Source organism: Aspergillus tubingensis (assembly GCF_013340325.1).
Source record: "Aspergillus tubingensis WU-2223L DNA, scaffold_2, whole genome shotgun sequence".
Lineage (NCBI taxonomy): Eukaryota > Fungi > Ascomycota > Eurotiomycetes > Eurotiales > Aspergillaceae > Aspergillus > Aspergillus tubingensis.
This window is the reverse complement of record NW_023336276.1, coordinates 94,200-119,000: the sequence shown is the minus strand read 5'-3', so window position 1 is coordinate 119,000 and position 24,801 is coordinate 94,200. Positions and strand designations below refer to the sequence as shown.

General features: G+C 50.6%; 10 protein-coding genes across 10 annotated transcripts; 5 read left to right on the top strand and 5 right to left on the bottom strand.

The window, feature by feature from the left end:
- Positions 1-445: 445 nt before the first annotated feature.
- AtWU_00592 (putative GTP binding protein) lies at positions 446-2,795 on the top strand (the record flags this gene model as incomplete). The annotated part of the gene is made up of 6 exons (XM_035495707.1): positions 446-806; positions 892-1,026; positions 1,084-1,203; positions 1,260-1,381; positions 1,452-2,633; positions 2,694-2,795. 6 exons carry the CDS (start codon positions 446-448, stop codon positions 2,793-2,795), a joined length of 2,022 nt encoding a protein of 673 aa, XP_035351600.1.
- Positions 2,796-3,293: 498 nt separating this feature from the next.
- Positions 3,294-5,483, top strand: AtWU_00591 (ABC1 kinase family protein; the record flags this gene model as incomplete). The annotated part of the gene is made up of 3 exons (XM_035495706.1): positions 3,294-3,839; positions 3,902-5,241; positions 5,306-5,483. The coding sequence occupies 3 exons, from the start codon at positions 3,294-3,296 to the stop codon at positions 5,481-5,483; spliced, it is 2,064 nt and encodes a 687-aa protein (XP_035351599.1).
- Positions 5,484-6,381: 898 nt separating this feature from the next.
- Positions 6,382-7,510, bottom strand: AtWU_00590 (holocytochrome c synthase CYC3; the record flags this gene model as incomplete). Its single annotated transcript, XM_035495705.1, has 3 exons — positions 6,382-6,622; positions 6,698-7,371; positions 7,427-7,510. The coding sequence occupies 3 exons, from the start codon at positions 7,508-7,510 to the stop codon at positions 6,382-6,384; spliced, it is 999 nt and encodes a 332-aa protein (XP_035351598.1).
- An 867-nt stretch (positions 7,511-8,377) lies between these two features.
- Positions 8,378-9,337, bottom strand: AtWU_00589 (ubiquitin-conjugating enzyme E2; the record flags this gene model as incomplete). The annotated part of the gene is made up of 3 exons (XM_035495704.1): positions 8,378-9,098; positions 9,169-9,248; positions 9,311-9,337. The coding sequence occupies 3 exons, from the start codon at positions 9,335-9,337 to the stop codon at positions 8,378-8,380; spliced, it is 828 nt and encodes a 275-aa protein (XP_035351597.1).
- A 411-nt stretch (positions 9,338-9,748) lies between these two features.
- On the top strand, positions 9,749-11,544 carry sam50 (SAM complex subunit SAM50; the record flags this gene model as incomplete). The annotated part of the gene is made up of 4 exons (XM_035495703.1): positions 9,749-9,781; positions 9,869-9,985; positions 10,093-10,279; positions 10,337-11,544. 4 exons carry the CDS (start codon positions 9,749-9,751, stop codon positions 11,542-11,544), a joined length of 1,545 nt encoding a protein of 514 aa, XP_035351596.1.
- A 423-nt stretch (positions 11,545-11,967) lies between these two features.
- On the top strand, positions 11,968-13,025 carry AtWU_00587 (transporter YIP1; the record flags this gene model as incomplete). Its single annotated transcript, XM_035495702.1, has 2 exons — positions 11,968-12,318; positions 12,423-13,025. 2 exons carry the CDS (start codon positions 11,968-11,970, stop codon positions 13,023-13,025), a joined length of 954 nt encoding a protein of 317 aa, XP_035351595.1.
- A 358-nt stretch (positions 13,026-13,383) lies between these two features.
- Positions 13,384-15,711, bottom strand: AtWU_00586 (putative ubiquitin fusion degradation protein (Ufd1); the record flags this gene model as incomplete). The annotated part of the gene is made up of 1 exon (XM_035495701.1): positions 13,384-15,711. The coding sequence occupies one exon, from the start codon at positions 15,709-15,711 to the stop codon at positions 13,384-13,386; it is 2,328 nt and encodes a 775-aa protein (XP_035351594.1).
- A 646-nt stretch (positions 15,712-16,357) lies between these two features.
- AtWU_00585 (uncharacterized protein) lies at positions 16,358-18,281 on the bottom strand (the record flags this gene model as incomplete). The annotated part of the gene is made up of 4 exons (XM_035495700.1): positions 16,358-16,408; positions 16,474-16,566; positions 16,620-16,667; positions 16,725-18,281. 4 exons carry the CDS (start codon positions 18,279-18,281, stop codon positions 16,358-16,360), a joined length of 1,749 nt encoding a protein of 582 aa, XP_035351593.1.
- A 3,124-nt stretch (positions 18,282-21,405) lies between these two features.
- On the top strand, positions 21,406-21,917 carry AtWU_00584 (uncharacterized protein; the record flags this gene model as incomplete). The annotated part of the gene is made up of 5 exons (XM_035495699.1): positions 21,406-21,413; positions 21,474-21,637; positions 21,693-21,712; positions 21,805-21,841; positions 21,907-21,917. 5 exons carry the CDS (start codon positions 21,406-21,408, stop codon positions 21,915-21,917), a joined length of 240 nt encoding a protein of 79 aa, XP_035351592.1.
- A 703-nt stretch (positions 21,918-22,620) lies between these two features.
- Positions 22,621-23,955, bottom strand: AtWU_00583 (proteasome regulatory particle base subunit RPT6; the record flags this gene model as incomplete). The annotated part of the gene is made up of 3 exons (XM_035495698.1): positions 22,621-22,879; positions 22,956-23,631; positions 23,721-23,955. The coding sequence occupies 3 exons, from the start codon at positions 23,953-23,955 to the stop codon at positions 22,621-22,623; spliced, it is 1,170 nt and encodes a 389-aa protein (XP_035351591.1).
- Between the last annotated feature and the right edge of the window lie 846 nt (positions 23,956-24,801).

Genomic DNA, 24,801 nt, shown 5'->3' with positions numbered 1-24,801 from the left:
GTGAGGTATAGAATGTAAAAGTATGGATTATTTCTGCAATGTTAGATTTGGCATGTTGAATAAAGAAACAACTTAAAGGATCCAGAAATTGCTTAATCTGGTCATTTCATCTCTCCTCGCAAGTAGAGCCTCGGGGGTAGCAGAGAGTCAGTACTAGTACCTACTTACTACTTTTGAGAATACACCACCTGCATTTTATTTGCTCTACCTGCACCTTGGATTCCTCGGGTGCAATAGTTTCTCGCGCTAACTCCGATCAGGTGAAGAACACCATTGTCGCTCAATACTCTATAGAATTCATCCTAGCAATCATTTACAACCTCATGATCGAGCAGTTCATAACTCTGACATAGCATCAAATTTTAGAGGACAGCGCCTTTTTATTGTCTTACAATAACCACCTAGCTTGGGCTTGCCATACCGACCAAAAAGCGGGCTTCAAGAAATGGAACCCCCTAGTGGCAGGACTGACGTCCCAGGGAGCATGCAGAGCAACGACCATCGATCTGATTTGAACCCAGGGACAGTTGGGAGTGCTCATAGAGTACAATGTCCCCCTCTCAGTCAAGTTCTCTCCGAATTGGCTTCACTGCCACCGGCCTCCACACTTGCGGCAACTGAGCCGTTGCCATCTGAAGAACAGAAGAAATTGTTCGAGTCCCTGCAAAAATGCCTCAAAGCTGCAGAGAATGCAGACATTTCGGACGCTCTGAAAGAGACTCCAGATATCCTTCAGAAGCTGTGGAAGTGCAGATCACCTTACCTAGTACCAGCTGCAGAGGCTATGGCGAATGGCAGCAGAGCCCGTAAGTCATCAACCACTTCGGTGGTATCATCATCACCATCAACCAAGCACTTTTTGTCTTGTCACCTAGCTAATATGTTTGATAGCCTTATGGCGGATATCCTATGGCAAGACTGGGGTTTTCGACTTCTTCCTTCAGCTTATAGCGTCGAAGGAGACCATTGATAACAGAGTCATCCTCCATGCGTTACGGCTCGTCGGCAATTCCTGTGCTGACACTAGTGAGTTCCCTGGCCCCAAGGGAAACTTGAAGAAAGCTCAATTCTGATTGTTCCCAGATGAGAATAGAGAGACTGTAGTGGAGCACAATTACACGGCTGCTATTGTACAGCACTCAAGCAATCCAGAATTGATTCAAGTGGTCATCCCTGTCCTTTATAACATTTGCATCGACTTCGGTAATTGGAACCCCTGCTCGGATTTCAAAGCTAGTTACGATGCTGACGGTTCATAGGGCCTGCTCAGACACAGTTAGCTGCCGATAAGATAGTCTATATCCTCTTGAAACTAGTGAAAGATGGCGCCTTCAAGGACAAGGATGCCCTGCTTGACTACGTCTTTGAGCTTATCGAATTGGTTGGAGAACAAGGCATGACTTCGCTCCCCCCCTTTTGCATTTCTATTCTAACTGTGGGAATGTTCAGAGCAAGGAATCGCCTCGTCTCCCGATGGGACTATCTCACTTCTTGTAGAACTTGCTCTTGACGAAGATGTCGCTTCCACCCCAGCCCGTTTCTCCGGTCTTGTCAGTGGCCTGGCGACATATCTAAACAATACGCGCTTTCAAGAAATCTGCATATCCAGTTACATAGTGCCTGACATTCTGGGGGTGCTCAGCCGGTCACTGACCTTTAAGACTGAGTCATCTGCTGAGGATACCCAGGCACTAGCACAGTCACGGTTGAAGATCAACCAAATCCTCGCGGAGATCTCTGGATCCACCTCATTCGCGCAGTACTATCCGCTGGATTCCCCTCTGGCCCAGTCTCTCAAGACGTGGCTAAAGTCGACAGATGATCAGCTGCAGATATGCTCCTGTGTTATCCTGGGCAACTTGGCTCGCTCAGACGCGACCTGCGAAAGGATGGTTCAAGATCTGAACATACATGAAGAACTAATAACTATCCTTAAGAGTGATGTTAGAGGCGCGGTCTTACACTCTGCGCTTGGATTCTTGAAGAACCTTGCGATCGCTGGTAATAACAGGCTGGTACTTGGAGAGGCTGGCATACTCCCAGCGGTTTCACGTCTATGGCAATACGAGTCCGTCCCCCAGGTTCAATTTGCCGCCACAAGCATCGCACGGCAGGTGATAGTGGCAGCGGTTGATAATATTTCTCGTCTCCTAGAGGGACTCCCCAGGGACGGCACTGATTCTAACGACGAACGGACGTATTTGTCTTTGCTACTTGCTCTCTTCCAGAAGACAGACTCTACTCCCATCAAAACAGAGATTGGACGCACTGTAGCCTCCATATGCCGTACTTTGGTGCCAAAGTCTCGGGAAGGGGATCCTACTGCCGTTGCCCTGCTGGACAGGTTCTTCGACTTACATGAGGATATCGCGCTGCCGGTTGGTGCTATGATCGCCCAATCACAGTGGCCTGTCGTCCGGAGTGAAGGCTGGTTCGCAATGGCCCTTATGGCGTCCAATAAAGGGGGCGCCATGGCAGTTTCAAGCTCCCTACAAAGGATGGAAATTCTTCCACTGCTTGAGAAGACGTTGAGTGCAGAAGCCTCTGAAAGCGCGGAGGAGACCGAACAATTGCAGACGAAGAAAGATCGTGACAACATTTCTGTCCTGGTGCAGGAGTTGCTGAAGAGCGATGTAAGTCTATTCTCAGAACCAAGATTTTAGCCATGATTGGTATTGACGCCCCCTTACCAGCCCGACACGCTTGCCGAAACCGATAAATCTACCATGCAGCAGTTAATGCACAGCCATGTGTCCAGGCATCTTCAAGACTCCAAGCCAACAGTAAATGGCTAAGAGAGCATCATGCCTATCCATCCTCACAAGCATCTTATACCTTCTTATGTCACCTCTGGTCTGATACAAATTATTTTTAGACAGTGGCTTGCCGGCCGGTATTGGCTGCAAAGATTTTGTAAGCTCTGGATGAGCTTTCCTAGTCAAATGGATAAAACCGGGTAATTAGAAGACTCCATAGAATGAAAGATGATCGTGAAGCGGGCGCCTGCATGAATGCGTAGAATGCGTAGGAATCGTATAAACTACTAAACCACAACTACGTAGTAGCAGTAAGTAGGAGAGAACAAGTACTACTCGATGACGTCGCCCCACGTGCTTGGCCCGCCGGCTGGGCTTCCTGTCCATCCCGAAACTCCAACAAACAACCAGAAGCAAAGCAAAGCAAGCGCATCTCCTCTTCGCTCTCTCCCTCGCCTTTATTATGACCGCCCAGGCCAGCTATTGTGCTTTCGATGACTGATTCACCTGCTCTCGAGCCGGTGTCTTTACGAGAACATGAGGACGGCCGTCCTCGCGAGCCGTTTCTGTTTAAGCCGTGGTAGAAATCCACTGCTACTGTCCCGCCTTCTTCCGCAGCCTCGATTGCGTTTCGCGCGCAGGCCATTATGGACGCAGCAGCCTTTGCGAAGACCCCCGAGGGGAGGTCCCTCGATCAGAACTGTTCTCATTGCTGCTATGACGCCAGGAGCATTCCTACAACTGGCCGAGGATGGAGATGACGACAACGGGAAGACCGGCGAGATGCAGATGCTGGAAGTCTCGCGCCAGGAGGTACGAAAGACCGTCGACGACAATGCGCGAGGCTTGAAGCGAATCTGGCAAACACTCTACGTCTTTACATACTGTTACATATATGATCCGATTGCGACGGGCTTCCGGTTTGTCCATCTCGTCATAATCTTCCTACCTGTCATCCTTACGGCTCCGACGATATGCTTTGGAAAGCAGTTGAAGGATCGCGAGGGCATACGCACAGGGACTCTCTGGTGGTATAGGTTTCTGGTCCGATCTATGGAACGCGCAGGCCCAGCGTTCATCAAGGTAATTAATTAGTCGTCGAGCTCTTTCACTCCGTGCTTTACTCATTCGCGGTCTTCATCTAGCTTGGACAATGGGCGGCCTCACGTACCGATATCTTCCCACCGGAACTCTGCGACATCATGTCATCACTGCATTCCAATGCACCTGCACACTCATTGCATCAAACGAAGCGAACAATAAGGAAGGCGTTCAATTGGCTGCCATTCGAAGACATATTCGAGGAATTCCAAGAAGAACCATTGGGCGTGGGCGCTATCGCGCAGGTATACAAGGCGAAGCTCAAGCCCAATCTTGCTGGGACCGATGACGACATCGACCTTCATCCACATGGTCTACGAGACAAGGTACGAAAGAACGTTGGGGCGTTAGTCAAGAGCTCTCCTCAAAGGGTACCATCGTCCTATGTAGCCGTCAAGGTGCTTCATCCGAGGGTAGAACGCGTGATTCACAGAGATCTGAAAATCATGTCGTTCTTCGCATCCTTAGTCAACGCCATACCTACCATGAATTGGCTGTCTTTACCGGATGAAGTTCATCAGTTTGGTGAAATGATGAAATTACAGTTGGACCTACGGATTGAAGCCACAAACCTTGTCATGTTCCGTGAGAAGTTCAGGTCACGCACCACAGCCTGGTTCCCATACCCGTATCTGGACTATTCTACCCGCGAGGTGCTCGTGGAGGAGTTTGCACAAGGTATTCCCTTATCGACCTTCCTCGAGGTAGGTGGAGGCGTCTATCAAGAAGAGATCGCGAACGAAGGCTTAGATGCCTTCCTCCATATGCTGTTGATCGACAACTTCGTCCATGCGGATCTACACCCCGGGAACATCATGGTTCGATTCTACCGGCCGAGTGAATTGGACCTGTCACTGGGAAATAAGTCTCGCGCATCGGAGGCACCATCTGCGGAAGAGGTTGATGTTACAGAATCTGTGCTCGCACGGTTGCGCCCACATATCAATAATCGGCGCGACTGGGTGAAAGCGCTTGATGATCTAAATATTGAAGGCTATCGACCCCAGCTCATATTCATCGACACTGGACTGGTGACTCAACTTAATGAACTTAACCGGCGCAATTTCATTGACCTGTTTCGCGCCATTGCCGAGTTCGATGGGTATCGAGCAGGTGAACTCATGGTCGAACGATGTCGTCAACCGGATGCAGTGATTGACCCATATTACTTCGCTTTGGGCATGGAACACCTGGTGCTAAACATCAAGTCACGCACGTTTGCCCTCGGTAGCGTCAAGATTGGAGATGTACTGAGTGATGTCCTATCCATGGTCCGTAAACATCACGTTCGACTCGAGGGGGATTTTGTTAATGTCGTTATCTCATGTCTTCTCCTTGAGGGCATTGGACGTAATTTGGATCCCAACCTTGACCTTTTCAAGAGGTAGGTAGACATTCTGGCTTTGTTACCTCGAATGGCCCATTGACTGACTCGTTTTGTTATTTAGCTCCCTTCCCATTCTACGGAAATTGGGATCTAACACTACCGCTTTCAAATCCGTCCGGTCCGGCGACATGTCCATGCTTCGCGTATGGGTAGGGCTGGAGGCACGCGGATTGCTCCAAAGCAGTTTCGAAACCGTCGAGCAGTGTGTCAAATACGATCTCTTATCGCCTAACATATGATTGCAGATGCAAGGGCAAGGATCGAACAACACAGCCAGCATCCGCTTACTTCTCCAAGCGGTCCAGGGACAAAACACACATATTCAGCCAATGATGGTTGAGAGACGTAACAGGAAATCGAGGCGCGATGTATACTCTTGGTTCTATACGCACAGAGGTCCGCCTTGATACCCATCTCGCCGTCACAGGCACTGAGTGACAGATACCCTTAATAGCGCCTGTGGTCGAGCTTTCCACTACTCTCCACTACTCTCCACAGTTGGCACAGTCAGCACCGATCTTGTCAGTCGTGCTTCAAGTGATGTATTGCCGGGATACGTCAAGCAAATGACGGATTGAGCTGAAATGACTGCCGAGGCAAAGCCATCCTGTACAGTATATTAATATATAGTAGCCAGTCACTTATGCACAGCATTACGATAGATTACAAACACGAATTGTACCTTTCATATCACCGCCCACGATTTGATGGCAGCATGAATTCATATATATTACAAATCAAGATAATTAATATCAAGACAAATTCCACATGAAGGGAAGAGAGTGGAGCTGAGAGGGTGGCACTAAAAGCCCAGAAAAAGCATGCAACCAATAGAGAGAAATAACCCCGGTCGTCCGATTTGACGACGAACTTTCCTGATACTCCAGCATCCACATGACGTTATAATAAAGACATAGCCGAAATAAATAGAGGGGCACGCAAACCAAGTGATCCGATCGAACAAGAACATGAATACTATAGCAGGGCAGTTCCACAGAATGAACGAAGAACCGAGACCAGACGCCTGCGCCTTCCCAGAGTGTTTAAAGAGTATCCTGCTGAACGGTGTCGACGAAAGTTGCGGCCATGCGATGCTAACGATGATCAACCGATTGATGAATCGACCAACCAGTCGGTTTAATTTTCCCGAACGGAGGCGCCACTGGCACGCCACCAGACATCTCCTCCCCATCTCATTAGTCGCTCAACAGCGGCAGTTGGGGTGTCCAGGGCCGGTCGGATATCCAAGTAGAAAACAGGCTCTCCGGTGGGTTCGGGAGGACCGGAGTAGTAGTCAATAACATAACGGACTTCCTTAGGACCGGATGGCGTCTGCCGCATTACAAACCAATCGTGGCGATCGAAAGGTGGGTTTGACCTACAGTAACAGGCAAATGTTAGTTGAGAATCCTCAAACGGAATAGAAGAAACAGGCGCTAATGGGAGTACTGACTCGAATTTGGCAGGATACACCCAGCCCAAAGCCTGAAGGATCCGTGCCTTGGGCGTTAGGTCTTGCGGACGACCCTGGAATCGGATGAGTCGCGGCGGAGGAACATCCTGCTTGGGAGCCCTAGACATCTGCTCCTTAAGCTCGTCCATCACGATGTTCTCCTCTCCGCGACGGCATTTCTCCCAGCCATCTGCCAAACCCTTGGAGAATATACGCTCCCACCGAACAATCTCATCCCAAGCGCCCTCATTCAAGAAGTTGTGAACAGCAACCATGGCCTCCACGGCATCCTGCGGGGTATCGGTGTAACCTTTGCGCAGCATGGCGTTGTACATCTGCTGGGGGGAAGGATATTCCCAGTTCTCGTTCATATCGGATCTGGGGATGGACGAAACTTCTCGCTCCACCGGGAGATCTACAGTCTGGTTGGGCGCCCTTTCCTGGGAGATCGAGGCGAACATGTAGTTGAGAGGGTTCAGCTTTGAGAGCGTAGATCGCGAGTCAGAGCTGGGAGCTGGGTTCGAGGGAGGCTGCGACTCCGGGGACTTGGACTTCGGAGGCACATAGAAAGGGGAATCTGTAGACCGGACTGGACAGGCACTGGGAGGTTCGGAGGCGGGTGACGGGGCTGGCATTGCCGGTGTGGTGTTAGATGCGTGCATAGGACATCCTGGCTATAAGAATCCGTCAGATTTCTCGCATCTGCGCATAAGTAGCGTTTTTACGTACGGGAGGAGAGGCATCTGAAGATGGCACAGGGTGCGGAGCCGCGGGCGCGGGCTTTGTTTGAGAGTCTGCCCAGAACCAACCCATTATTGATGCGCGATGGAACACAAAAAAAGTTTAGACGAGAGGACGAGGAAGTTGACGACAGACTGCCGGACGCAATATGCTAGGGAGGGAGTGGGGGGCCGTCAGAAGATATCTCCAGCAAAGGGCGAGGACAAAAGCGATGATGTATAGCGACGGTATCGACAGTAATTTCGGCGATACGAAATGATTTTATTTGCAAGCCGGAAAATTCCCGCCCGCCGCCCACGTGATTCCGGTTATCTCCGCCATTGTCCGCAGCCAATCAGGCGTGAGCTGATTGACATCCCTCTGCAGGCCTGAGGCACTGCTGCGGTCAGAGCAGAAACAAGTACTTGATACTGTGGAGGCCACCACGCCTGCAAGAGTGGTTCTTTCTAATATTAAGCAGACTTACTTATGTACAAGTATTCGCTCCATCCGGATCCAAACCATCCTTACCATCCTGGTTGGGCGACCTCTTAGATAACAACAATCGCATGTTCCAAGACGCAAAAGGGCTGGGATAGAGCAGACCCAACGACAAATGGTTGAGGAGAAGTGATAAATAATCTGATGAATGTCTGGAACGCCAAATGAAATCCCCCGGCGCCCTCCAGTAACTGAGAAATCAGATAAGCCCATAAATATCTGCACAAACTCTCCCGGACCACTGTACTGAAACAAGAGAACTGAAAGCGGGGTCCTTGAAAAAAATAAGTCGATCAGAAACAGCACTGGCTGGGAAAGACAAAAAAAAAGAAAAAAAAAAGACAGAATAAGAAAGGGAAATCGTTCGGGGGTGTCTGCATGTCTGATCAAACGCTTAATTGGGCAATCTGAAATATACAAAGGGAGCGGAAAGCCGAGCCAGCTCGACATTGTCGGCCATTAGCCTTGGACATCCTTCACCAGCCTGGTCAGAAGTGCATATCCGAATAGAATTGCAAACCCAAGCCAGATCTTGTTGCGGCGGACCCAGCTTTGGCCTGCTTCTCGGGCGACATGGCCACCTTCCATCACCGCACCGAGTCCCGGAGCGCTACCATTCGGTCGTCGGCGAAGCGCACTTGTCTCTGGAGAGCATCTAGTCGCACTAGGATCAGGCATGAGCTGGCCAGTGTTGGTGTCGATGCGACTATCCTTCATCCACCTCCAATTTTCTTGGTCAAGCTCTGGCCACTCCGAGCGAAACTTTAGACCGCCGTCTCCAGCTTTCACATTGTTGATACCCTTGGCAGTAGGGGTCACGCCCGGGGTCGCGCTGACATGGGAACCGCCACCAGTAGAATTCCACCACCTAGAACGCGCCGCCAGCACTCGTCGCTCTGCCTCCGATGCGCTCACGCTTCCGGTGGTCATCTCTTCGCTCGTCATAAAGGAGAGCAAGCCAATGAGAATGGTTGAAACCTCCCAAGCGGGATTAAATGACTTTGGATGAAAGTCACTGATGCTGAGGCATAGCCGAGTTGATGGTTGAAAGCGACCGCTAGGAGTGTGCATACGAATAGCCGGAGGAGCGAATGGGTACTCGGGAGGGAACATTAGGGTACCCCAATACTGGCCATTTTCATACGGTGTGCCCGGGGGTCCCGTGAGAATGTAGTGCCATCTAGATGAAAGGTCAACTTTAGTCGCAAACAGGCGACGCAGGTAGTGATAGTCTGCTACAAATGACGTACTCAAGTATATTGGACTCTGACGGATGTGCCACAATGTAAGGCGGGGGATTCTTTTGAATGTTCTGGTATTCGCGAGTAAGCTGTTCATCTGTTAGTTATACAATGCAATGGAATGGTTCCTTTTTGATAGGGCGCAACGTACGCGCTTGAAAGCCGCTTTTGTCGCCATCCTTTTTATAGTTCGTTCTGGGTCTGTTTGCAATAAGATCGGAGACGGGGGCGAAGTGCGGGAGGACAAAAGAACGAAAGTAGCGAAGGTCAGGGGCGACAAGGGTAGAATTAATAACAGAGACTGAGCTGTTGGGAACTGGCCCAAAGTCAAAAGGGGCGGACAGGAGCAGATCGCAAGGCAAACGCTATCTGACACCAAGGCGATGGCGGAATGGGGGAGAGAGGGGAGAGAGGGAAGATCTGGGTCTATAGTTGGTTTTAGTTGCGTTGCGGCCTGGCTTGTAAGGAACCCCCCGGAGGCACCTCGGGGAACGGTCACGTGCGAGGGCGGATGGCTTCATCTTCGCCGCTTCGGAAGGGAAAGCAGGAAAGGAAAAGCAGGTCTCATCTGGCCATTGCCGCCGCAGCAATGTCCTCTCCACTTTCTGCTGATGACGAAGATGTTCGTGATGAGTCCCCATTAGCTTCACCCTGAGGAATTCCCCCGGGCACTATGCACTGACCACAAACGGCGTTCTCTCTCTTCTAGATCTTCGCGCGCCTGCAACAGCGTGCCGATCCGAAAGTGCTGAACGAGCAGCAGCAGGCAGTTGATGAGCGCGTTCGTGCCATTTATCAAAAGGCGCAGACTCGCCTTGGTGAATTGGTAAGCTACTGTTCCCTCATGGTTGGCTGTGGGCCATGGATATGATCATTACTACTACTATACATCGTGCGTCATGATAGCTGACCTATGAGCTTGTATAACATCAGCTCGACCAAAATTCCACGTTGCCATGCACTATTTCTTCGGTAGAGGTTCACGGAGCTCGCAACACCCGCCGAGGCTTCCTGGAGCGGATCTTCGATCCCCTTCTAAGCAGTAATCAAGACAGACCCTATACGCTCTCCGAGGCCTTGCGGGAAGTTTCGGCACGTGCGGACAAGCTCAACAGATTCGGTTCGTCCCTTTCCTGAAGATAGCTAGCTTAAGGCTCGACTCTAATTTCATGTTTAGACATCTTCCAACAGCCCGTTTCGGTATACTTGGACCAGTCCGAAGTAGACGGGTCGGGTATCCCGAGCATTAAAGTTCATCTCTCCGGCAAAGAAAGGTCCCGGGTGCTGTTGAAGACAGGTACTGATCTTGGAAATGCCGAAGGTTCGGCTTATGGCAACCTCCTGTGGCGTAATGTGTTCGGAGGTGCAGAGAACCTGAACCTAAATGCGTCTCTGGGCACCCGAACAAGGTCTGCCTATCAAGCCACTTTTGACACTCCAGTCCTGAGTAACCCGGATCTCCGTCTGGAGCTTGGTGGTATTGCCAGTGCCACGCAGAAGTCCTGGGCGAGCCACGAGGAGGTGCTTCGAGGAGGATGGTCCAAATTCCGCTGGGCAAGTCCTTCCGGTCAACAACATGAATTCGGCTACAACGGTTTCTGGAGACAGATGACTGGACTTGCCGAGAACGCATCCCCTACTGTTCGAGCTGATGCAGGCGACAGTGTCAAGAGCAGCGTGTTCCACAGCTGGACCAAGGACCGAAGAGATAGCCCGCTTCTTCCCTCTCGTGGTTACTACGCGAAGTTGTTCAACGAAGTGGCTGGCTGGGGCCCCCTTAAGGGCGATGTCTCCTTTTGGAAGTCAGAGATTGAAACGCAAGCTGCAATTCCCATTCCGATTCCTGGCATCAAAGGGGACAGCGGTATCAGCTTGACTACTGGCTTCCGCGCCGGCCTTCTTTACCCTCTTGGCCTCGACAGTGACTCCAAACCCCAGCTCTCTCGCACGAACGACCGGTTCCTACTTGGAGGCCCTACGGATGTCCGTGGATTCCGTCTCTGCGGTCTTGGTCCCCATGATGGAGCAGATGCTGTCGGTGGTGATGTCTATGCTGCAGGAAGCGCCAATCTTCTGTTCCCGCTCCCCAGGGTAGGCGCGGAGAAGCCTCTCCGCCTGCAAGCTTTTGTCAACGGCGGACGGTTGTTGTCCCTCCGCACGGCTGACAAGAACGCACCTACTTCGGGAGCGGAGGTCCAAAATGCCATGGCTTCCACGGTTTCCGAGCTGACCAATGGTCTGCCTAGCATTGCGGCGGGTGTCGGACTTGTCTACGCCCATCCAGTGGCCAGGTTTGAGCTCAATTTCTCCCTACCCCTGGTACTTCGCAAGGGTGAGGAAGGCCGGAAGGGGCTGCAGTTTGGAATCGGCATTAATTTCCTGTAGAAAATATTTGACACTGTAACAAACTAGATAGAGGAGGGGGAAGGGAGACTGGGGAGAGTTGCTCATATTTTTATTTCTTTAGTAAGGGAGTTCCCGTTCCTGTTAGAAGCATGAATCAATTAAGCGTTGATGTTCCACGATTATTAGCTCGTTAAGTATACAACTAATAACTATATCTGTAGCGATATGGAGGAAGCGATGTGGCTGGTGGCCTTGAGGACTCAGGCAACTCATCTCACCGCCCGCCAGCTGTTCTCTCTCTACTTGCAACTCCTCGTCTCCATCTCCATCCTCAACTTCCCAAATCAGTCTCCCCCTCTGCTTACTCTTCTAATCGATAGCGCGACATTCCGACACGTACACTAGGTCCTACAGTTTCTACTCATCTCTTCAATCCGACATCGACCCCAAAGCCTGGCCGCAATGGCCCAGTATTACCCCCAGCAGCAGCCTTACGGCGTACAATCATCGGCGCAAAACCTCCAATTCTACCCTTCATCCTATACCTCCGTCTCGGGCCATACGACCCCGTCACAGGCATCCTACGGCGGTTTCGGTGGTGCGCCTAACCCAGCATCTCAGGCATACCCCGTCGGAGGGGTTGGTGGCGGATATGGCGGCTTCGGGTCCCCTTCTGCAGGAGTCAGTGGAAGGATGGGTGAGCAAGGAGGACTGAGGACCGGATGGCTCGCTGCATTTGGCACGGAGGGCTACGATGGGGAGCCGCCACTTCTAGAAGAGTTGGGAGTCAATTTCGAGCATATCCGCACGAAGGTGTGTACATATTGCAAGCCCCCCACCCCCCCGGTCTGATCAACCAGCTATATACAGCAGGAGCTCTAGTGAAACCCAAGCTTACCATTGCTCCTACCTTATAGACCCTAACTGTGCTCAACCCTTTTGCGCGTATCGACCAACACCTCATGGATGACAGCGACCTCTACGGAGCCCTTCTCTACATCGTTCTATATGGAACATTCCTGCTCCTCTCCGGCAAGGTCTTCTACGGCTACATTTACGGCGTCGCAGTCTTCGGGACCGTAGCTTTACATCTCATTCTCAGTCTGATGTCTCCCGCCCTGGATACGGCCCCCGTCCCCAACGCCGCAGATCCCGCCAATTACTCTCCCCATCACAAACCCACGATGTCGGACTCCTCCGCTGCCGGCCACTTCTCCGCTACTTTGACCTTCCCTCGATCCGCTAGCGTGCTGGGATACTGTTTCCTCCCGCTAGTGCTGACCAGCTTAGTGGGGATCCTGATCCCTATGGACACTCTGTTCGGATACTTGTTGACTACCGCCGCCGTGGGGTGGTGCACGTACAGCTCCTCGGGAATGTTCTGTGCTGTGGCGCGCATGCGTGGAATGAGGGGCCTAGTCGCGTACCCACTGGCATTGTTTTATGTGGTCTTTGGGATCATGGGTATCTTTTCGTCTCGGGGAAGTGGGACTCTGGCTGCTAAGACGGGCGCGGCGTGATACACATTATACATGCAAGCATGCACAGACGATATCTGATTGAAATCATGACAACGAATCATTAAGCTCTCCCTTTCTTCTATACATACTATTTAAGGAGACATGGATTGTTCCTTGAACTGCGTAGATTTATAAATGCCGAATTTAGATGTCCACGAAAAGAGTTCAAATATAATATCAAGTCTGAGGGATATCTTCCAGCCACAAGTGCGTAGCAGGCCTCATTAGATATAGTATTCTAACATTGATAGTGATCCGCATTCAACACGTGAGAGAATACACAATGCTTGAATAGTATCGTTGCTTAAGTGGCTGATAATATTCTGCATGGTATTTGACAATATTAACAAATTTCTATTTACCGTTGAAGCGAATACGTGCCTTCCCCCTGCGCAGGCGCCCAATTTTCTAACCACTCTCGCGCCTTATCTAGATTCCCCGCCGTGGTTTCAACGGCGGAAACGCACCACGGCAATGCATAGGTCTTGCCGTCAGCTACTGCGCCCTCAGCTGAGAGCATTTCTGCAGCAATGCGACGTTGCTGGCCTGCCTGATCCGTGCAAAAGTAGAAAGGAGCGGTGTTCGGCGCATCTCCTTGAAGATTGACGGCGTCAAGCAAAGGCCGCACTGCGGCTAGAATAGCAGCCGCGCCCATCGGAGCAGACACACCAGATGTGGAAGACGGTCTAGCTTGCTTGCCCGTCTTGCAGTATTCGTTTTGACACCATGATTTGCCGCAGCCGCTCATCATCTGAGAGAGGTAGCGGCGCTCGATGCGCCGCCGGAGCGCTTTGCCTTCGGGATCGTAGGTGTCTACGTACAGTGGTCCAAAGCAGATGCTGCATAGACCGAGCTTGACTGCAGTCTGCGTACCGCGTCCGTCAAGCGTCCGTCCGCAATTTTTATTTAAGCATATGCGAGGAGTGGGTCGAGACAGGCGTTCTAGATCATGATGGCGAAGGTGCATCTTCATGTCGCGAAGACGGATGATTTTGTCACAAAGGTGGCATTCGGTTGTCCGGCCACCGTCCACCAATTCATGTGGTGTGAGACCGGAGACTAAAACGTCCGGATCATCCATCTCAGGGTCTGATTCACTCTTTTGAGGGACCACAAGATGACAAAATTGGCACAAAATGGGCTTGGCCGGACAGACAGTTGTGCGGTGTTGAGCGAGACGTGGGAGGTCCTCCGCCTCAAATCCACAGCTACTACAGGAGCGCTTGCTGTGAAAAAAGAGATTGTGTCGATTCTTTTCTGCGTCGCCGGTGCCATAAGCCGAGTCATGAGGACAATGCCAATGGTTTTGCCATTCCGAAGACCGCTTCTGGAACACGTTCTGGCACTGGGGGCAGAGGATGTTGTTTCGAAGGCAAAAGTTCTCATGTAGCATCAATGTCCGTTCAGGTACCCATTGACGACAGTTCTTACACTGGACATCACCCGGTTCATGGCTTTTTGGCTCGATGCCTGCAGCATTCTCAGCTTGTGCGGGTGACGAGCCCACATGAACCTGTAGGCTGTACGGCAGCGCCGAAACTCCAGTTTCTGAACTGGCGGTGGAAGTGGGTGCATGTACCGATATGTACAGCATCTCAGCGCCTTCCATATCCACATTCGTAGGTTGGATCCTAATCCGTTTAGTCGGCCGATTAGATAGGTCACTGAAAACATGCTCATCTTCCCGCGGTCGGTTCCTCTGGTGAGCAGAAAGGGGACTGGCAAAGAGGCAGAGATCTGCCTCATCGGCACCCTCGACAGATACTTCCAGTGCATTCGTAGGATCCCATTTGTGGACCTCGTAGTCGACATAGTCCCCAAGCGCAACTTGGCCAGTTACTACTTGACCAAGTCGCAACTCGCCCCCAACAGATGTGCCTGCCCTATTCCCAGAGACACGAGCAGATTTCTCCAATCGTTTCTCCAACGTTTCTCTGGCTTGATCCTCCGTCAAGGCGACAATATCCACTTCCAAGTCCGTATCCACAACGCAGATGCCATTGCCATGAGGCTCAACTTTGTCAACCAAAAACTGGAATGACTGATCGCGCCCCCCTGCAACAGTAAGGACCTCTCCAGAGGTTAATGTGGTGTAATTGTCCCGCAGCTGTTGTTCAAGCAAAGCCTTCCAATTCCCCGGGTCGTATCCAGCTTCTAGAGGGCGCAGACGGACATAAGTACCTTTTGGTAACTGCTGCGCATGGACCGTGACCGTGGTCGGGGCGGCTGGCGCATCGTCTGTCACTTCACCATCAGTACCATCATCATCGTGTGGTGACGGTCGTCCAGTGGCATCAATGCCAAGTGCCCCGCGCAAAAAGGTACTGAGACCAATCTCGTTCTCTGGCGCAGAGAACTCACGAACGCCAGCATATACCACCCGCTCGTTCTGAGGGTTCACGATGCGGAACGTAAGCGGATGGGGCAATTGCTGCTGGCGATCCACCGCCCGTTCGCGTGCCTGGGACTCGGCGGCGAAGGTGTGCGGATTAAAAGGATCGAAAGTGCTGTGGTATGGGCGTGCTGGACCTGACGAAGTTACCTCTTGAAGCGGGGCAGCCGCGAGAAGCTGCTCGAGCGCGGATGGCGGCAGTATGATCTTATCGCCGGAAAGCTTGGGAATTTGCTGGGCTGGAGCAACGGTCAATTGCGACGACCAGCGCAAGGAACCTTGGTTCCCCGTCATGATATCCGAAGCGGGAGGTAAAGAGGTATGTGAGGAAGCAAAGGGAAGGAGAGTGTGGAGGGGAGAGTGGAGACGAGGGCAGTAGCGGAGATCATCATGGGTCAAGAATCAGAGATTAAGAATGATGGTGGGCCGGGGGGAGGCGATGAATGATGAAAAGAATGCATGCATACATCAGCCATTGCGGCTCATCTCAGGTTGCGAAACACCGCGTGCCTTCTGGAACTCCAAGCGCCGATTTGTCATCTAACTTCAGTCTGTTTACTGTCCACTTTCCCTACTACTACTCCATCTTACTACTACTTTTTGACAACTAACGATCATTGTTTAACCTCCTCTTGCTTCCTAGGGCCTACAACCCTTTCAAGCTAGATACACTCAAATTATGGCTAAATCATACGCGCTGCAGTGGTATTCTGAGTGGCGAGAAAAGCACGCCGGCTAATATAGTACTACCAAAAGAAAAAAATATATATGAAGAAAAAATGAAAGAGACGAGATCGTGAATCCTAACGAAAAAAAAAGCCTCAATATAGCAAGATGAGATCAGGCTGAGAGAGGTTGAGAATACTTAAATGTTTGAAGGATCTTAGAATTGCGTGTCTGCACCAAACTAGCTCATGGGAGCCTCGACTCGCACAGGATGTCAGTACAGTTCTCTCACCCGATGCCGGGTACTGGCATTGCACCAATCGCACTGTGAGAATGCCAACAAGGTCAATGTGAGTCGCAAAAGGGGTTTGGGTGACTTAAGGAGCATACCATCGTCGACGAACATCCCTCATTGTGCTCAACACAATATTCACCACGGCAGCTTTGGCAAGTTCGCTGGCATTCCGTCTTGCACTGGACACACTGCACAAGCTGTTAGAACAGCGGCAAACATAACCGTAGTCTCATTGACTTACCGTTGGACCGCATTCCCAGCAATCTTTGCTTACACCGCGGCTGAAGTGCTGTTCAATTTAGTCAGCCAATTTTTCTACATCATACGGCGCCTTTCAGATACGAACACTATGATCTTCGGACTGTTCAGTACTACCCAGATTGCTCTGCGGGTTTCTGAACGCTGTCTGGTGCGGCGAAAGATTGTTCCGTACACGCTCTGGATGAGGCAGGCAATCCTCACAGAACCATTTATTGCAACGATGGCACCACCGATCTGTCAAGCAATCTGTGCAGCGAGCGATTAGACTTGGCTGCTCGTCCGGAATCAACACCGGCCTTTTTGCCTTGACTACAGAGGAAGAGTGGAGCGGTGGCGGCGTCAGCAGGGGAAGGTCTTCATCCGGGGACTGACCCCAGAAGGTCGGGCCTTCGGGTGAGGTGTGGCAGCCATCGCATCCTCGGGGCCCTAGTGCAACAGTTGCCAGTTTTGGCGCAAGCGGCGGCCGGCCCTCTGGCTGAGATGCACTCTGGCCTTCCGGCATGGGAGTGGAAAGATCCACGTCGTGACGAGGACCACGGCACAAAACAGCGTCAAATGCAATGATACCTTCGCACTGCTTGATTGTCTCTGCCCAGCCATCCTCAATGCTCCGCTTGAAGAGCTGCCCGGACGAGCGATACCATGCATCCTGTTGCTGTGTGGCACTTTCAGCAACTTCACCAGTTGCAGACCCGTTTTCCGGACTCGGGGTAATGGACGATTGGTTGCCACATCTCGAGCTCCACCAGTCGCGGTATCTGCTGCGAATCACCGCACGAGACTGTTGGAGGGGAGTAAAGTGATAGATTCCTTTAACGCGGGGTGTGCCCTTAGGGCGGGAAGGCCGTACCGCATGGGTCAGCACCTGCATCAGTTTCCGCTCATTGAGATGGCGGCACTCCCTTATAGATAGAATGTTGACGTTGAAGCGATCTGTGAGGATAATTTCCGCAAGCAAATCCGCTGGAACGGACAGTCCATCCAGAACCAATGTGCGCACGTCCTGCAGGATCGACTGCCTTTGGAGACTAGCAAAGATGCCCCTCAGAGGCGCAGAATAAAATTCGTCCTCGACTGCGGAGTCTTCCCCTTGCTCACCACTCCATACTTGCTCCGCCGAGTCTGTCGTAGATGTGCTGGCTGGTTTCGCACCACGGCATTGGGTCAGATCAAGGTGGCGGAAAATGTAGGGAGTGTCCACTATCGATGACCGAACCTGGCGGGAAGTAGATGCTAGAGCCAACAATGAGGAGGTTGACAGATATGGGGCCATATGATCGAGGATTAGACTGTTGGATAAGACATCGGCCAAAGAAGCGCGCTTGGGTGCAATCGGCTGGACAGGCCGAAGGTGTTGCTTGGACGCGGTCTTTACATGATCATCTTCATCATCGTCCGCCTGTACTTCGCGGACAGCCGGGACAAGTCCCAGCTCCTTGGGGGTCAACCGACTCGCGCCGTAGAAAAAGTCCGGCGCACGGTCGATGAGATTTTGACGATATGCTGCCACGGCACCCAAAGCGAGCTCATCTCGCTTCGTAAATAAAGAGGATGCCGTAGGTTGGATCTCATGGAGCGCCGCTCTAGCCTTGGCTAGTTCTGTCTCCAGAAGATCGATGGTCGATTGAAGGATGATGGGCATGGCTTTGGTACTACCGGGATCGATTGCGGTGACTAAAGTGGACCATAGCTCACCGCTGGACATACTAGGGAGTTATACAGAGGCTCTGGGCGCCAAAAGAAGAAGTGTCACGGGGGGCAGCGAAGGAAGAGTGGCAATGCGACAAGAATGAGATCACCGGACTAGTGGACGACGATCAGGGAGTTGTTCGTGCGCAATCTGCACCACTCAGGCCAGCTGGTTGGGTAGTTGGGCAGGGTGGCTAATAATAGGATCTAGAAATGCTATATAATGCTTGGATGTATATAGTACTTCTTTCTCCTCTGACGGGCTGGTCGGGCCGATTTGCGCAGGACAGTCAATTTGTATGCTGCATCACGATAGGATGAAGTATGAGTGTTCTCTGTTACTAGTTCGCGGATATTGAAACAAGCACGAACAACGAAATGTTACCTACCCAGTAGACAATGGAAGTGACTGAACAAGCGTGTCCGTGGGACCCTATCGGGTGAAAGGACCAGTAGGCAGGAGGAAGGCTTCAAGGGGAGAAAAGATGGCTTCTAGAATGCCGGTGGAATTGGAGGGTGGGTGCCTCTAGAGCTTATTTTCAAATACGGGGAAGGGAGGGAAGATAAAGAGCCGTAGATATGGGTGCATACGAGCCTGTAGGCAAGAAGGTTTGGGAATAAAAGGAAACCTCGTTGACAACAGTAGCCGGGGAGGAGGCAGTTAAATACTTAGTCTTATATAGTGAAAAAAGAAAAAAAAAAAAAAAAAAGAAAAAGAAAAGAAAAGAAAAGGTAAAAGAAAATTAAAGGAACAACACAGACGGCAATGAAGAGAGAGCCAAAAGAAGGAAGCCGGTGTGGGAACCTAAGAGGATAGACCAGACTAAATTCATGCAACCACTTGAAACGGACAACGGGCAAGAAGGCGAGAGGATGGCAAGATCCTCACCTCAGCAGCGACCTACATGGGGGGAGGTTTACCATGCGAGCCGAGCCAGTGATCTACTTCGGATGGGCCTGAGAGAATGAATAGATAGATGGGAGCTGCAGGTTGTACTCGGTACTCCGGACAGATCATCAGACGGGCCAAGCATTCATCCAATCCGCCAGGGTGGGTCGCAGGTTGGGGTGAGAGGGGGGAAGGAAGGCAAAGGCAAAGAAGAGGAAGAAAGAGCAGAAGAAGCAGTCAGAGATCACCTAACTAGCCAGACCATGCATGACTCCAGACGGACCGAAAGGATAGGCCCACACCTTTTTTCTTCCCCCCGGGGGGAAGGGGGTACTAAGAGTTGGGTAATTGGGAAAGAATGAGAACAGCTAACTACATACTACGTACTTAGTAGATTATGCATTAGCCATTAGCCAGTCATCAACTTACTACTGTACCACGCTGTAGAACTACTAGTACTACCTACTACTATCTGCTATCTAAGAAGGGGGGCGGTAGCATCGGTGTGATTGGGGGTTTTAAAGGACGGACCATCTTATCCGGATGGAGAATGCATCTTGCCTCCTGTCCAGCCAAGCCCTCTTTTCCTCCGATTATCAGTTAAGTAAAAAAGGAAAAAAGAGGACAGGGGGTGAGAAAGTTCAAGTCGGATAAGGTAGTACTAGATAGACTACATAGTAAACCAGAAATGGTGACGGAAAATGAAAGCCGATAAGCATACCCCAACATAAGTCGGATAACAAGGTAATGACATAAAAACGGACAACTCTCTCTTATTGGAAGAGATAACAGAGAAATTAAGTAAGATAGTGAATAATAATATTGAATCAGAAATAGAGTAGCTAAGACAGGGCTCTAAAGTTTAGGCTGGATGATGATGATCTGGCAAAGAATAAAAAGGATGGACGGTGACCAATGCATGGGCTGCCGAGGCCGGCGTCCTGGCAGATTACCTATTTGAGCTGCCTTGTCCCAGTTGGGTTGAATTCCGTGGGGAGACGAGGGAGAAATTTAGGGCAGATGGAAATAATTTCTCCTAGAGTCTTCATCTTATCTAGAATACCATGGAATGACTAGTACTCTACTACTAGGTAGAAGCACTACTATAGTGGAAAGAAAATTGGAGGAAGAAAGAGTATAATGAAAATACCAAAGATAAAGTAGTACTGTGTAGATAAATTTGGGAAAGTACAGCGACCTGTGCCTTCCTAATCATCCAATAGTAGAAATCCTCCCCGCTTCCCCCAGTAGTTCCATTAATTCCACCCCATTGCATCTCCCGGTTTCTCGTACGAGACTGTCTATTATGGAGTGGAAAAATGGAGACCTAACTGTTAGTCCATAACCATTCAGAAAGAAAGGGGGGAGGGTAAAAGGAAAAGTGATCCACCTTCTGGGAAGGTCATCAGATCTGGACTGCCCCACTTGAGCCGAGACCCTGAGCATTATCCATTCAACAAAACAATACTAGTACTCAGTAATCCGCGGAGTACTTACTGACCGTAGTTATTTTACTGTATGGAGTAGTAATACTTCATCCCCATCCCAAGAGACTGCAGCACAAAAGTTGATTATTAAGACAAGGACCCGCTGGTCACGCGCACGTCAAAGTTCTTCCTCTCGACGCGTCAACCGGAGATCAACCGGCCAGTCGGGATTCTGGAAAGCCGCTATGAAGCCTATCATTACTCCGTACCTGAGTTTCGGACTTTGTGCTCCGGACATCCAGACGATGCTAGGGATGAGAATACATTTAGGCGTTATGGGCCCTGCTTTAACGCCGAGCGAGTCTCTACAGCAGTCCGTTACATGGAACATATCTATTTACATTATCCACAGTCCCAACTTCACAATAGATGGATGGCGAAGTTCCTTGAAAGTATCTTTTCAAGTAACCAGTAGTAAGTATTATCTAGATGTATAGTAGGCGGTGACCTGCTCATGCTTTCTCCGCATAGATGCTGGCGATCCACTGCCAACACAAGCAACAAAATACATGTCATGCCATCCCCTCCTTTGCAGTACTATGGCCTGACCCAAGCTACCCCAGACGTCATCCTATAAACCCCCAGAGTCACCTTAAGATTTTTACCTTTCATACTTTCATACTAATTGATCACGCGGAGCTTGAAAGTAAGATGTGGTAAAATTGGCGAAACCTTCCTAGCCTTGCAGCTGCACACCGTACATGCCGAAGTATGTTTATGGGGGCCTATTCCATTGTACAGGCTAATTCAGATATACGTGTCTCACAAGAATTTTACTATATCTGCCTATCACCTCGCAGTCAAACTTCCTCCCCTGCAAACCCTACTTATTCCAGGTCCATCTTGGCGGCTTGGCTCTCGCCGAATCCATGTTGCCCATCCCTCTGCCAAGCCTGGTGTTGCACAAGATTCCTGGCGATGGACAGACAGAGAGTAGGTAGACTTCGGCATAGTACATATCAATCTAGTACATAATTGTACTATACAGTCAGTAGTGGACTCTTGGCGGTCAGTTGAGCTCACTTGCTACCATCTTGTCGATCACTGCAGCACACAGTACTAGTACTCACTCACTAGCTGATCTGTACTTCCCTTATAAGCCCAAAAAGAAACTCTTGCAATCACGTAAAGAGGCAGGTAAGCAGCCACCGTGCATGTGCCTTGACCTTGATAACATTTCACTAAGACCTCACCCTCCCCAGATCGGTCTTGAAGAAACATGGCGCTGCAGTCTCCCCAATAAAAGCTTCCTTTCCATACAGCATACGTCATACAAGCATCCGGGGGAAGGGGAGGCGATTGTGGCACATCTCCCCGGGTTAGGCAAGATATTGGGCATGAATAAGATTTATGACACGATCATCGAAGCATCATGTAGTTCATCCCTTCATCCGCCAGTAGACAATGCCAGACTTAAGACCAAACAGATATGGTAATCACGCAGTAAGTATTGCCCAAGACTTACTGCAAAGTAGGCCATGCCTGACTATTTGAAGTAGATGACGAGATGATCATCTGCTGAGCGACCAATGAAAGACGCACTTCATTGATTTGCTACGCCTTACCCTTCCGGACTCTTAATGATGGGCCGTATGTCAACCAATTATTCAGTCACAAGGGTGTACTTATGCCTAGCAGTACAGCCAGATCCGAGACTTATTCTTCGCGTGCACCCGACCGCTAACAAACCCCCGACTACGATACTGTATGCGCACAGGGAGGCCCATCTTAGACCTCAACGTCACACACAAACATACCCGTTCTTCAACAGGGACAGTGGGAAGAATTATGTGTGGGTGTTATGATTGGAATACATATGTGGCGATGTTGCCGAGGCGGCCATCAGAGAACATCGAAAATAAATGCCAATAGTTCTTGCTGTAGTAATCTGGTACTATTCACACGCCAACCCTTCTTTACTTGAAAAGCTTGGAGACTGCGACTTCTTTGTCGTCGTGCTTGTTGAGGATCTTGGCGGTGGCTAGGTCGAAATCCTCCTGAGTAACATGTACTCGCCGCTCTCGCAGAGCGTACATGCCTGCTTCCGTGCACACACCCTTCAGTTCAGCTCCAGAACATCCGTTCATCTTCTCCGCAATCTTCGTTAGGTTGATGCCTCGCGTCAAGTTCATCGACCGCGAGTGGATTCGCAAAATATCGGCACGTGCTTCCACCCTGTAAGACGGAAATCGATTAGCAAAACGTAACATAATCTTCACCTGACAAGAGCCAAGTCACAAGGAATACTCACGACGGCGGGGGGAACTCAATCTTCCGGTCAATCCGGCCAGGACGTAACAAGGCCGGGTCCAGGATGTCAAGCCGGTTGGTGGCCATGATGATCTTGATGTTCTTGGTAGGCTCAAATCCGTCCAATTGATTGAGAAGCTCAAGCATCGTCCGCTGTACCTCTGAATCACCCGAACCCGCCGAGTCTATGCGGCTGGATCCAATGCTGTCGATCTCATCCATGAATATGATACTGGGAGCATGCTCTCGAGCCATTACGAATAGCTCGCGAACCATGCGGCTACCTTCACCGATGTATTTTTGCACCAATTCCGATCCGCTCACTCTGATAAACCGACAATCGGTGTGATGGGCTACCGCTCGGGCAAGCAGGGTTTTGCCGGTTCCTGGAGGTCCGTAGAGAAGTACTCCCTTTGGCTGTGCGATACCAAGCGACTCGAACAACTCCGGATGTTTTAAGCCAAGCTCGATGACTTCCTTGATTTCCTTGATCTGCTGGTCGAGTCCACCAATCATGTCATACGTGCTGTCAGGCACCTTCTCGACCATCATTAGCGACACCAGCGGGTCAACCGACGAGGGTAGCATCTTCTCCAACTTGTAGGAATCCGAGAGTAAAGCGACCCTCTTTCCTACAGTGAGCTTGCTGATATCAACGCCATCCGCAATGTCCACCACTATAGCGTCGCCAAGAGAGGTTAGTAAGAGACGCACGGAGTTGAGCGAGCAAAGACTCGAGCTGAGCAAGTTTGCAGAGGGTGTTTACCATATTTGCCCTCGGGATGCACTTTGACGAGGACTTTCTTGGTGCTCATCACTTTGACTACCTCCCCGACATAGGATCCAGGCTGTTGAAGCAGGCCGAGCTCTTCCCGAAGTAACCGCACCCTCGAATTATAGTCATTGCGCTGTGCTTCCAGTCTCCGTAAGACAGCCTGACCCTGAATGATTTCGAGCTTCATGCTCTCAATCTTGTTGCGATAATAGTTGTCGAGCGCCATGATGGACAGCCAGGTATGACGCTCCTAGATACGGCCACAGCGAGGCGTGAATCACAAAGAACTGGACGTCGGCGATCTATTTGACTTGGGGGCAATCTTAGGAACCAAAAGAGTCCTTTTTGAATCGGATCAGAGAAATCGGAAGAAAACAGTCGAACTGTGAGACACAGTGAAGGTGATGAAAGGCGTGGTTATGGTAGCTGGGTCGAGAGAGCTCTTGCGGGATAGGTACCGCAGTTAGCTGTTAGTTTAGGTGAGGTAACCCGAAGTAGGCTACTAGCTGATATCAGCAGAGCGCTTCGGACAGACACCAGCCACAAGGGCTGAGGCTAGTGCAACAGGTCATGTGATGTAATACTCTATGGTTACCTACTTAGTACTAAGAGTGGGTAAGCCACCCAACCAGGACTGTTAGAATAATATGACACCATTCCAAACACACATGTTAACAACAGTCACGCTGGAGTTAGGCCCATCATACAGTCAAGAATAGCGGCACAACAGCGTGAAAGCAAAGCAATAGAATGGGGTCTTTCAGGCAGATATGATGGGATCCCATGTTTCGTATGGTGAATGTATGTACTGTACGTAACGAGGGGGGTACACGCATTACGTAGCTGGTCAGCGCTGTGGTACGCAGTAGATACACATCCACATGTTCTCCAGTCAAATGTTGATCAGCTTCAACCCACAGCCTACCCAGGTCAATCTCTCGGCATCCAACTCGAATACTATTGCTGGACTCGTCTTTGAAATTGTGCAATCCTTCTTGGTCGCGTCTGTGACCTGCATATCTACGGTCTCAGCTGACTGCGGGGATGCGAGTGAGACCTTATCTCATGATCT